This window comes from Fomitiporia mediterranea, assembly GCF_000271605.1.
Source record: "Fomitiporia mediterranea MF3/22 unplaced genomic scaffold FOMMEscaffold_14, whole genome shotgun sequence".
NCBI lineage: Eukaryota > Fungi > Basidiomycota > Agaricomycetes > Hymenochaetales > Hymenochaetaceae > Fomitiporia > Fomitiporia mediterranea.
Window position 1 is genome coordinate 1,060,018 of NW_006760399.1, and position 13,387 is coordinate 1,073,404.

General features: G+C 41.0%; 2 protein-coding genes across 2 annotated transcripts; both read left to right on the forward strand.

The window, feature by feature from the left end:
* Positions 1–3,611: 3,611 nt before the first annotated feature.
* On the forward strand, positions 3,612–6,625 carry FOMMEDRAFT_161236 (uncharacterized protein; the record flags this gene model as incomplete). Its single annotated transcript, XM_007270801.1, has 2 exons — positions 3,612–3,932; positions 3,977–6,625. 2 exons carry the CDS (start codon positions 3,612–3,614, stop codon positions 6,623–6,625), a joined length of 2,970 nt encoding a protein of 989 aa, XP_007270863.1.
* A 500-nt stretch (positions 6,626–7,125) lies between these two features.
* FOMMEDRAFT_23370 (uncharacterized protein) lies at positions 7,126–8,074 on the forward strand. Its single transcript, XM_007270607.1, has 4 exons — positions 7,126–7,540; positions 7,599–7,623; positions 7,687–7,789; positions 7,857–8,074. The coding sequence occupies exon 1, from the start codon at positions 7,191–7,193 to the stop codon at positions 7,419–7,421; it is 231 nt and encodes a 76-aa protein (XP_007270669.1). The 5' UTR covers positions 7,126–7,190; the 3' UTR covers positions 7,422–7,540; positions 7,599–7,623; positions 7,687–7,789; positions 7,857–8,074.
* The last annotated feature ends 5,313 nt before the right edge of the window (positions 8,075–13,387 follow it).

Here is a 13,387-nt window from a genome sequence, read left to right on the forward strand (position 1 = left end):
TTCAGCATTCAAGTATAAGAGGATAGTGTCATACAAGTAGATGACTTCATGAACTCATTTGACAATATGAAAGAAGTCATTAAGGAGTTTAATTACAATCCAAACATATGTATCAATACAATATGTTATAATGATACTGAACTAATACATTGTATTAATATATTGGACTCTGGTGCAAATGTACACACTACTCTATACTTGTTCTGTCTTACAAACGTTTAGAACTTGACCCTAATAAACATTACAATTGTAAATAAATTGTCATTCACACTTAGCAAAAGTAGAGTAATGACATTTAATGTAAAACTATGAGACAAAGCTGATGAGCATACTAAGGTGAATATGATTTCACTACAAAACATATACTATCATCCCAATCTGAACTTCACACTTGTTAGTGAAGCACTATTATGTAAAGTAGGATATGTTTTAACAAAAACAAACAATGAATGTATTATTTATTCTTCTGCTCATACAAAGATTAGTGAAATACATGTACAAAATAACTTGTATATGATAGTTTCTCATCATAATAAACAATCTATTAACACAATCACTATTGTTGATTTACATCAACAAATGGGTTATGTTAATTTTGATTACTTGCACAAACTCATACAAGAGTATTCTAAGATTATAAGTCAAAGGATAACAGACAATAAAAATGTACAGTGTACAGATTGTATCAAAGCAAACATACAATGTAATGAAATACCAAAAATACAAACAACACCTCTTACACAATCTTATGGAGATCATCTCCATATTAATATTTGGGGACCTGCCCCAGTACAAGCTTACAGTAAGTACAAATATCTTTTTACTATTGTAGATGATGCTACACAATGGGTAACTATGCTACCTATACAGCATAAAAGTAATGCTTTCACAGAATATGTAAAGCATACAATGAGACTCTTTACACAGTACAGTATAAGAGTTAAAACTCTCCAAAGTGATAACAATACAGTGTTCCTAAGTAAAGACTTTACTACATATATTGAAAGTCAAGGAACAATATGTAGATTAACAGTACACAATACACTGTAGCAGAACAGAGTTGTGAAACATATGTATAAGACTATCTTTAACAGTATACATACGTGTCTGTTATTAGCAAAGTTACTTATGAAATTCTGAGTATATGTGGTACAATATCAAACGTTTATTCATAACAGAACACTGAGAGTTACTATTAATTTTACAACACTATATTATAAACAGTATAACAAACATTATCAAATAGATAATATACAAGAATTCAGTACATATTGTATTATACAGAACGAACGAATGTATAAACTACAACCTAGAGGCTAACACACACAATAGCTAGGTTATGATAACAACAGTAAAGGTCACTTAGTGTGCTATGATAATAAAGTTACTGTTGAACACAATGTACAATTCATAGACAAACCAATGTCTAGGATTGAAGGGGAGAATAATTATAACAATAATACATCAAACAATGAAACTCTTCCTAATAACAATAATAAAGATAAAGAACCTGTCATACAATACTCTACACAAGAGTAAAGACTGGTTAAACAAACTATAGGTTTAAATTACAAAGACAATATAAACCTAACTATGTATCTAACAGAATTTAACAAATTCCTCAACAAAGTCTATAATGATCCATTAACATATTACAATACTATAACACATATAGATAAAGAACAGTGGATCAAAGCTATGAAGGATGAAATACAGTCACTTCAACAATGAAACACATAAATATATGCTATCCCCCCTACAAATACAAATATAATTAGAATGAAATTTGTCTATAAAATCAAAAGACTAGCTAACAGCCAAATAGACAAATACAAAGCACAATTTGTAGTACAAGGATACACTCAAAAGAATAGAATAGACTTCTATTCTAATGACTTATTTGCTCCAGTAACAAAACTATCAACAGTACAATTATTGTTATCTTGGGCAGCATCTAAGAACTACAAAATACATCAGATAGATGTAAAATCCACATATCTTTACAGAGAATTAAATGAGGACAAACTCATTTATGTGAAACCACCACCAGGCAGGCTACTTACAGATATTAAACCTAGACAAGTGTTACACTTAAATAAAGTATTATACAGATTGAAACAAGCAGGTAGACAATGGTACAAGAAGATTACCAAACTACTACTTAAGATCAGATTAGAACAAGCTAATTACAATCACACTGTATTTTACAAGAAACAAAATAATAAAACAATTCTTGTAACATTTATACATGTTAACAATATTACAATTATTGGCAAAACTATTGCTATAATAATGGCATTTAAACATGCATTAAGACAACACATTACATTTACTAACAGTAACAAAATACATTAGTTACTTAGTATTGAAATAAGTCAAGATAGACCTCAACAAATGATTAGCTTACAGTAAAAGCATTATATTGAAAGTATAATCAAGCATTACCACTTTAAAAACGAAAAGGCACTACAAACACTTATTACTCCTAGAATAGATCTATCTAACAATACAAACAATATGTACAATACAAACAAAAGTAATAATGAAACAATGCCATACATGAATATGGTAGGATTGTTAAGATATGTTGCAGACTACACACAGCCAGACATATCTTATATTACTAGGCAATTAGCATGCTACTTACAAAAGCCCTAAACACATTACTACAAAGTAGTGAAACATTGCTTTGCATATTTAAAATATACAACAAATTGTTGGCTTCAACTTGGAAGCACAAACACCTTAAAACTATGAGGCTATTGTGATGCAGACAGACAAATGACAGAAGGACATAAAGCAATAAACAGTTACATCTTTCAATTAGCTAAATCAACCATATCTTGGTCAAGCAAACAGCAAAACCTGGTACTACTATCTGTTTACAAAGCAGAGTTGCAAGCACTAGCATATGCTACTCAAGAAGCCATTTGGCTCAAACAATTCGCCAAAGAAGTACTACAGACTGAATCAGCACCTATTACAATTTATTACAATAATCAAGGTGTAATAAAGACTGTAAAGTCTGACAAAATAACATACAACACTCACACTAAACATCTTGATTTACAAAAAGACTTTGTGCAATGTTACATTCAAAACAATTACATCAATGTATGCTATGTTCAATCACAGAACCAATTAGCAGACATCCTTATGAAGGCTCTCCATGTCCTACAGATCAAGCATCTAAACAAACTATTAAGCATACAGTCTTAGTTCTTAATTAATACTTGAAGGGGAGTATTAGATTGCACTCTGGATTAGGAAATCCCTAATTGCCTTATGTAGAATTACTGCACTTGGAATGTCTCAGACTATCAGACTTCACTATGTAGTATATAAGGTAGACACTCGCTTGATGTCTCAATAAGAGAGAGTACTTGGGGCACTCCTGCTACACTTGTTAAAACACTCAAAAGAATGACGAGAAGGAAAGTCATTTAGACTCATGGAGAAGCATCTGTGTAGAAGGCAGTAAATACCACAAGTAAGCCTTAGGTGCAAAGGAGGATATCTATTATCAGGTAATACAGCCCTTGTAGCTCTTTTCTTTGCATCCCTCGACCATATATCTCACACAACTAGTATTAGACTATTGACAGGCCCTTATGCATTTCCACATTGGCATGGAGTTCTATGTAGACCTCGAATTGGTTTGTCATGTGCTCTGGCGACTGAGCATTGAACACTGGGACCGATTTCAGCAATCAGGGCACCAGGAAGAACTCAATTCATCCCTGTTTCATAGACGTATTGCACTTCGACTTTGTCCCGAAGGACATCCGGATCGCTGCATAATATTGTCTCGCCTTCCATTAATTATTTTCACACAATTTAAGCGATGCGGGAGAATAGAGGATCTAGAGGAGTCAATTACGCTTCTCTACACTGCCTTGGACATTTGCCCAGATAATCATCCCGATATTCCTGTATACACAAAGAGTCTTCTAACCCATGTTGGAATTCAATTCAGACTACCTGGACGGACGGGACCCTTGATGAAGCGATTGGGCAACTCCGTGCTGTCCTGGAACATCTCCCCGACAGCCATCCTGACCATTATTTGTCTCTGTGTAACCTTGCGAATTCCCTTAAAGCCCGATTTGAGCGGTATGGGCGGACTGCAGACCTTGACGAGGCCATCAAGCATTTCCGCACTCTCTTAGGGCTTCGACCCAATCACCAGCACCTTCGTTCCACGGCACTGAATGATCTTGCGGTATCCCTTCAAACTCGTTATATACATTATGGACGGGCTGCAGACCTTGATGCCTCCATCGATCATTTCCGTGCTTCCCTGGACCTTTGCCGTGACAGCCCTCTCTCTACTTTTTTCTCCCTGAATAATCTTGCAACTTGCCTTCGCAGTCGATTTGAGCAGTATGGACAGTCTATAGACCTCGATTATGCTATCGAGTATCATCGTACTTCCCTAGAGCTTCTACCAGAAGGCCATCTCCATCATTCCTTATCCCTGTGTAATCTTGCAACATCACTTCGAATTCGGTTTCGACAGCATCGACAGACTGACGACCTTGATGAATCCATCAAGCTTAGTCGTGCTGCCTTGCGCCAACAATCTGACGACAACCCCGAGCGTTTAATACCTTTGATCAGCCTTGCAAGATCCCTTCAATGTCAATCTGAACAGCATGAACAGACTGCAGGTCTGGATGAGATCATCGATAATTTACGTGCTGCCTTGAAGCTAGTACCAGATAGCCATCCCAAACGCCCCACATGCCTGAGTTGCCTTGCAACTTCTCTTCTCTCTCGGTTTAAACAGCAGAGACAGGATGCAGATCTTGATGAATCCATCGAGCACCATCGTGCTGCCCTAGAACTTTACGTCGACGGTCATGTCATGCGTTCTCAATCGCTGTCGGACTTGGCCCTTTCATTATTCTGTCGATTTGAGACGTTCGGGTCCATGGATAATCTTGAAGAATGTATACAGTTGCTGAAATGTGCCACCGAGTATGAATTCTCCAGCTTAATTCAACGTCTCCATATCGCCAGACAATGGACTACTGTTGCCCAAAGTCATGCTCACCATTCAACGGCTAGAGCATACCAGGTTGCTATGTTTCTTCTGCAGCGTGTGCTCGTCATCAGGCCCACTCTTCATGCACAGCGCGACTTTCTGGAAGAGGAAAAAAACTACAGAACACTCACATTAAATGCAGCTGCATATGCTATAGAGGGTAACAGGCTGGAAGAGGCTGTAGAGATACTTGAGCAAGGAAGAGGTTTACTCTGGTCGCAGATGCGTGGGTTTAGGACGTCATTGGACGACCTTGCCGAAACAAACAGAGAGCTTGCTGACAGGTTCAGGAATGTTAGCCACCAGTTGGAGAGTCTTGTAACATCACCCACGGAGTTGCAGCTTGATTCGAGTATTGCCGGAAGCAGCTCATCTGTGTCTATGCATAGAGAACAAATCTTGTTCGAGGAGAAGCGAAAGTTAAAGATGCGACTTTCTAAACAGCAGGAGGGACTTATCAACGAGATACGACGACTCCCTGGGTTTGAGAACTTTCTAACAGCTACGCCGTTCAGAGTACTCCGGCGAGCGGCTTCAGAGGGTCCGGTCATTGTGATAAACCATTGCAAATATCGATCTGATGCGTTCATTGTCCTCTACAGAGAAGACGTGGCGGTTGTTTGCGTCCCCTTAGATAGAGAGTTCTACCAGGATATCATGAAGTTGTGCCTCGAATTCTGTATTACGCGGGTACATTCAGGAGTTTCCTCTCCAGAATACGACACGATACTCTGCCGAATAATGAAAACATTATGGGACAGGGTGGTCTCGAAGGTCGTCAAAAAGCTGGAGGAGCTGGGGATTCCTAAGGGATCGCGCATATGGTGGTGCCCTACGTCTGTGCTTTCCGCTCTTCCTTTCCATGCTGCGGGGCCCTTTGAGGATGCGGATGGCGCTGCAAAGTATTTATTAGATGACTATGTGTCATCGTATACTCCGACACTCGGAGCTCTCATCAATGCTCGGTCGAGGGAAAACACCAGAAAACCTACAATGCTTATTGTTGGCGACACTATAACGCTTAAGTCGACTGAAGCTGAAATTCGTGCCATTCATAAGAAAACACAGAGCTATGTTCCATCTCACACAGCGCTTCTGAATGAGAGAGCGAGTCGCAAGAGAGTGCTGAAGCGCCTGCAGAAAGCAACATGGATCCATTTTGCTTGCCATGGGCATCTGGGGCGTGGATCACTCGACTCTTCTTTTAGGCTCTCCGACGGCGGATTGACACTGCTTGACATCATCCGAGCTAACCTTCCGAACGCCGAGCTTGCATTTCTTTCTGCTTGCCACACCGCAGAACAGTACCCGTGTTATTCCTACGATGAAGTACTCCAGTTAGCTGCCGCTGTGCAATTTAGCGGGTTTCGGAGCGTGATTGGGACGATGTGGGAAATGTACGATCCGGACGGCCCTCTGCTTGCTAGCGAAGTTTATTCATACATGGGGAAGTATGAAGACGGTGAAGTGATATATAAGCGGTCTGCGGCTGCGCTTCGTAAAGCCGTTTTGAAATTGCGGGTGGAGGATGATGTCCTGACGGAGCGATGGGTTAACTTGGTGCACATTGGCGCTTAATTAGCGTTTGAAATTTGTAAAGAGACAGTAGTTGTTGACCTTTGTTTTGCTGTACAGGCGTGTTTAGTTCCTCTTTTTCCTTAAAGAAAGAAGTTGCACTCAATTACTATTGGCTCCAGTAGTCCTCTACATGTTCTCTGCATTAAATTTAATAGCAGCCTGTTGGTACGTAGAATATAGTTATGCAACAATATTGAACACGTAGGTGCAGTAAAATCACCTATAAGGATATAACGCGTACGGCAGACGAGACCATGTTTGAAGTATCTCATCCTTCAAAGTGTGCTGTGAGGTTTCACTGCCATGTTGATTGATTCATCGACACAAAAGTCAGTGTCAGCATAAACGATTTAAGTGGGAATTATCCGTTCAGAGAGGCGACTAGTAGCAAAGAAAAGCGGACGAGAACAAACATCCAAATACGGACTGCTTATTCATGTCGACACAAAGCGTCGCATGCAATGATGCATTGCACGCTGACTTCGACGACCATCGTCCAACGTACTTGCTGCTTTCCGCCAACGAGACCGACGACCGCCTTGCCAATTCCCTGAAGACGAGAGAAATGTACGCACAGTCTGTATCTCCTGCTCCTCACTTGCTTTCCCGTGGCTCAACACCGTCGATGGCGCCCGCCACGTCGCCTTCTCCGGGGCTCTCCACTACACCCACTCCCTCCACATCCGGTTCAACCGCCAAGTCGTCCTCTCATCCGAAACCCAAACCAGTCAACGTATTCACTAACGATGGTTCCTTTTTGGAGCGCTTCCAGCGTGTGAAGAAAGTACGTCATTGAGCAAAGGCTTTCCTTATGTTTCTGTTCGTGATACGTGTGTTACAGTTTGGCTGACTGCCGAGCTCGTATATATTACAGGAGGAAGATGAGAAGAAGAAACGAGAAGCTGAACTTGAAGCGTAATGTCCTTTTCACTTTGCCGTATCCACCGTACTTGGCTGCTAACTGACATTCTAGGAAACGTAACTTCGAGAGCCGCTTTGTAAGTCATCTTCTAATTATATATGTATGATGCGATACCAATGCTAATTTGTGTCATGTTTAGAAAAATAGGGGTAAACGGCGAGCGCCTCCTTCCGATTCTCCTGCTGAACCCTCAGATGATGCTCCAGCGAAGAAGACTAGATTGGAATCTGACAAAGCGCTTAGTGAGTTGGCACACTCACAGTCGATTTATTTGCCTATCTATAGTTATTGACTCATGCCTTATTACAGCTGCATACGAGAAGGAACTTAAGAATTATTCTGGAAGTTTGAAGGATAGCGGAATGGGTATCCGGCCTCTGGTGAAGTAGTTCCCACTCACCTTCTCATATCCAAAGCGCCTCTTCAGACGACGAAGGGGCGTATACACACTCAATGACTCTTTTTGCTACCCAGTGAATGTCGCTTTGTCCTGTAATGATTGTGATTGGTGTCATTTGTGAAGTACACTCCCTTTTGCAATTATATTCGTTGCAATCTAATAAGTTCTCTTTTACACCCATGATATATTGTCTAACGTGGATAGCAGGTGAGACAACAGGTCAAGAAAACGTAGTAAGGAAACACGGTGGTAAACGGCAAATAAGAACAGCAATTCTCAGTAATAATATGTGCTTCTAAGTAAACGATATAGGCAGCAGCGCAAAGAAAAGCCCCAGAAAAGTTGGCGTAGAGAAACAGGCCTAATCATGGCTCCGGTGCTCTAAAATCTATAGTGGAGTAAGGTTTCAGTACGTTGAATAAGTCACAAAGTTCTTAAGTTCCAGTCTCGTCGCCTTTGTTTACCGTCCATTTCCCCGTTCATTTTATTGAAAGTGTTGTTCATAATGACTCGTTACTTTTCTTCTGTTGAATCTCTTCCTTAGTCACACCATTTCAGCTAGTTTCTCCTTTCAGAGCAACTACTTTCTTTCATACCGAGATTTTTGGACATAGTTTCTATACTGCTTTAGTGCATGCAAAATTCCGGCAAGTCGTGCAGCACTGGTCTTTCAGCAAACTACATAATTAGCCTTTGCCCCTTCTCATTCACCTCATCATCCTGATTTCAAACGGTTTCAGTGTGTCCCCAGCATGTATATGTAACCTTGTGGAGGTTACACGCGATCTGTTAGCCTCATCACATGACTTATCTTATAAATAGCTCTAAGACATTCCTGAGACTGTATCTCTTCTTGTACCTCCTTCAATACCAGTCAATTGCCTGTTCTGCAACCTGAGTGAGACATTGTCTCCACTTTTTTTTGAACGTCACAATTGTCTGGCCTGCCAACTGCTATAAAGACTTACTAGCTTCTCTGACTGTCAACCTGCCACCTGCCACTCATTACTTGTACCTGCCACCTGCTGCCTAGACCTGCCACTTGCCACCTGCCTCCTGCACTCGACCTGCCACTAGCTACCAGCCACCTGTCTACTCCAACATGCCCTGTCCTCTAGCCCAAATTAGTGGTTATAAGCCCAACTCTGCCCCTACTGTAATAGACAGTCAAATGACCCTAAAGCTCCTTGGTGAATATGTCTGCAAATGCACTGCCTTCTTCACACACAAGAATATTCCCAACAATGAACAAGTCTGCCTCATCATACATGGTCTTGAGCCTATTAAAGTCTATAGTTGGTATGCAGCCCAACCTGGCTAGATTAAGGCTATAGAGTTTGAAGAGTTCATTACCAACCTTAAGGGAATTGTTCTCAAGCATAATTGGGACCTTAAGCTGTGTAATGAAATCGAAAATCTCAAACAGGACAGAAAACATGCTAACAAGTTCTATTTCAAGATTCTTGGCTGAAACTATCTCCTCAGCAGAAGTCCTGCCATCCTCTCTTACCAGGAAATCTGCTTTCTCATAAGTGTCTGTCTGGATATTGACCTCAAACGAGTGTACTCTGAACCTGGAATTCAAGGCATTACTGACTTCCAGGACTGGCTTGCTACTGTTTGTGAGGCTGACAACTGTGTATGTAACCACTATAAGCTCATTGTAGATACAATCTGTAGCTACAAAGGCAGTTGTGCCACACAGTCAGCTCCCTCTTTCTCTAGTCCCTTGAGGACTTCTAATACAATTTCTCAGGCCTAAGAGAATGTAGTAAGCCTGAAAATTGAGAAACTCTTGACCACAGAGAAATTCATGCTTGATTGTCACAATAGATACTTCAAATACTGTTTCATGTATATTAATCACCTTGTAAAGGACTGCTAGATCCTGTATTCAAGAATAAATTGTACATCTATTACTAAAGTAGAAGGTATTCACCTACATCCAAAGCACATACCCTCTCTACCATCTTTGAACTGTGTCAAGTCTGTGCCAGTTGCATTAATTACAGCTAATATCTGGCTCAATCAACTTCCTGACTATGTGTGTGTTTCATTACAGCTCAAGCTACTCACTACTGTAAGTTCATTATTGTCCTATCAAGAAGAAGATACAGTAGCAGCCTGTCAGCAACAGCATAGAGGGGACCTGAAGGCTCAGCAAGGGGACCCAGGCTACAACTATCCTACACAACAGAAATACAGGATACAAGCACCAGAACATAGTCAGAACTTGCAGAACAGGCAGAGAGAGAGAGTGAGACAAGAGTAGAGTATATAGAGTGAGCCTAAGAGTACAGGACTACCTGGAGTAGACAAGATCAAGACTACAGGACCAGTCTGATCTTGTACACCTATATATACTAAACTACACAAGAGTACTCAGGGAGCATGAGCCACTAAGAATGATAAGCCATGAAGAATGAAAGAAAGGAATGTCAAAGATAAAGGTACAAAGAATGAAGGGATGGACAAAGGGTAAGAGACTATAGAATGAACAGAGAATGAAGGAGTGGTCAAAGGAATGGAATAATGAAGTAAGGAAGGGTAGTAGTAAGAGTCAGCATGCATATAGTCTATAGACAGCACCTCTGAGGGACAGAAGTCCTGAGTTCCAGTACAGAAGGGTGCAGAACCCTCAGAACTGAAGGTAAGAGAGTAGAGAATTGTAACATCACCCCCCCTCTAAAACCAATCATCCTGATTGGTGAACATTAGGCTCAGTCAGCAGCTCAGGCATAGGTCAGAACAGTAGGGTTTGGAAATCCATGAGGCAGAGTTGATACAGAGCACCCAGATGAAGTCAATAGAAGTCTTAGATTGCCTTAGTAGTATGGGTGAGATTCTTAGCAGGTTCCCAAGTGTATTCTTTAACTGGGTATCCCTTCTAGTGGATAAGGAACTTGAGTTTTCTGTACACCAGCTTGGCATCCACTATGTACTCTACTTTGTATTCCAGTTCAGAACCAATGAGTTCTGGTGAAGGTAGTAGGAGTCTTTGTTGTGAAGGAAAACCTGGATTGTAGTATTGAGACAGTAGAACCTTGTTAAACACTGGGTGTATGTGCTTCCATGTTGCTGGAAGTTGGAGTTTGTAGGCAGAGGCACCAACCTTCTTTTCAATAACAAAGGGTCTGAAGTGCTTGTTGTCCAACTTCTTCATTAGGCAATCCATGGTCAGGTTAGTAGCTTCCAGTATAACTTTGTCACCAGGCTGGTAATCCTTGGCCACAGACCTCTTCCAATCATAGTTCTGCTTTATAACCTGTACTGCCTTTTCCAAAAGAGCTTGTGTGTCCTCCCTGGTTCTGTGCATCTGTTCTACAAAGTCTGTTGTGGATTCAGAACTACTGTTCCAGTTCAGAACTGTCCCCTAGTACAGATGTCTCTCATGATTGAGGAAGAACAGGGACTGTCCTGTTACAGAGTGTTGCTAGTTATTGTGTATGAATTCTGCTAGAGCTAGCCATTCAGACCAATCTGATTGCTGATGATTGATAAACATTCAGAGGTAGAGCTCAATCTCCTGATTGACTTGCTCAGTTTGACTGTCAGTCTGTAGGTGATAGGTAGTAGAAGGGTTCCCTTGAATTCTGAGAAGCACATACAAGTCCTGCATGAATTTCAACTCAAATTACAGTCTGCAATCATGAATGAGCTTCCAAGGGAGTCTGTGTAACTAGAAGACATAATCCTGATAAATGTGTACTATGCCTTCAGAAGTGAGTTCTGTTCAGGTCAGAACTGTATGGACTTGCTTAGAGAATCAGTCAACAATTACACAGATAGTATTGTAACCCTGAGACTCAGGTAGCTCACTGATCAGGTCCACCAAGACTTCTTCCCAAGAGTGATCCAGAATCTAATACAGATGTAAGGGAGCCCAAACCCTTGTCTGGTGGGCCTTAGTCTGTTAGCATGTATTGTAACCAGTCACATACTTCAGGATTTCCCTCTACATTCTAGGCCACCAGTAGTTCTGAGTGATGAGTTCCTGCATTTTGTGTCAGCCCAGATGTTCTGTAGTCAGATTGTTGTGATGAGCTCAGACAATGTTCTCCTGCAGCTTCCAATCCTTTGGAACATACAGTCAGCCTTCCTAGTAAACCTGTCCATCCTTATCCTCCTCCTAATTCCTTGCCTGCTTCTTCAGCTGCTTTACTATGACCCAGTCCTGTGTGTGTCTCAGAGCTTACTGTATGTGGGTGACAAAGTCAACATCCTTGGATTTGAGTTGGATCTCTTGGATTGTCTTGGACACAAAACAGGAATTGTCTAGGAGAACAAGATTTTCATTATTATTCTCCCCCCTTTCATGACCTGCTTGTCTTGAGAGTAAATCAGCTTTCATCATTTGTGTTCTAGGTTTGTGGGTCAGCACAAAGTCAAAGTCCTACAGTTCTAACATCTAGCAGGCTTGGCAGTAGTTGAGCTTCTGGGGCACCTAGAAGTACTAGAGATTAAGGTGATCACTCCAAATCTTGAACTTCTGTACAGTACTGAGGAGATATTAATGCCACTCTTCCAGGGAACAGACAATTGCAAGGAGTTCCTTGTCATAGATAGGGTAGTTCTGTTCTGTTACAGAGAGGGATTCTGATCAGAACACTATCAGACACTACTTTCTGTCAATAAACTGGGACAGTACTGCTCCATTTACAAAGTCAGAAGAGTTGGCTTTGACTCAGAACTTGTCTGCAACTGTTAGAACTGCTAATACAGGCTTACTGGTGATAGTCTGCTTTAGGGACTCAAACACAGACTGCTGCTGATCCTCCCATTACCAAGGAACATCTTTGCTAGTAAGATTGTGAAGGGGCCAGGCAATAGTACTGAAGCCTTAAATGAAGTGTTAGTAGTAGTTCACAAACCTAAGGAATGCTTGGACCTGTTTCAGGTTCTGAGGTTGCAGCCAGTTCCAAACTACAGTTACCTTTGCCAGATCCATACAGACCTCTCCTCTACTGATCACAAAGCCCAGATAATCCACTGACTCCTGTGCAAAAGAGTACTTTACTTCTCAGAGGAACAGTTTATTATCTTAGAGCTGTTGTAGAACTGCTTGGATCAGTCAGTAATAGTGCTTGACTGTCTGGGTGAAGATCAGAATGTCATCCAGATACACACTAATGTGCCCTGAGTCAATCAGATCTGTAAGAATGTGATTCATGAATGACTGGAATGTTGTGGGCAAGTTGGTTAGTCTGAAGAACATTATGGTTGGTTTGTACAATCTGTGATTGGTTTGGAATGCAGCCTTCCACTCATCTCTGTCTTGGATCCAAATATTATTGTATCCCTATCAAACATCCAACTTAGTAAAAACCCTAGATGTATGTGTCTTATTAATGAGCTCCTGAATCAGGGGAAGCAGGTACTTGTTTTTGACAGTACCCTTATTGAGACAACAATAATCCTGGACTGGGCAGAGCTTCCTATC

Excerpts from the sequence above, each read along its gene's own strand:
- FOMMEDRAFT_23370 (XM_007270607.1), top strand. The coding sequence starts at position 7,191 with ATGTACGCACAGTCTGTATCTCCTGCTCCTCACTTGCTTTCCCGTGGC.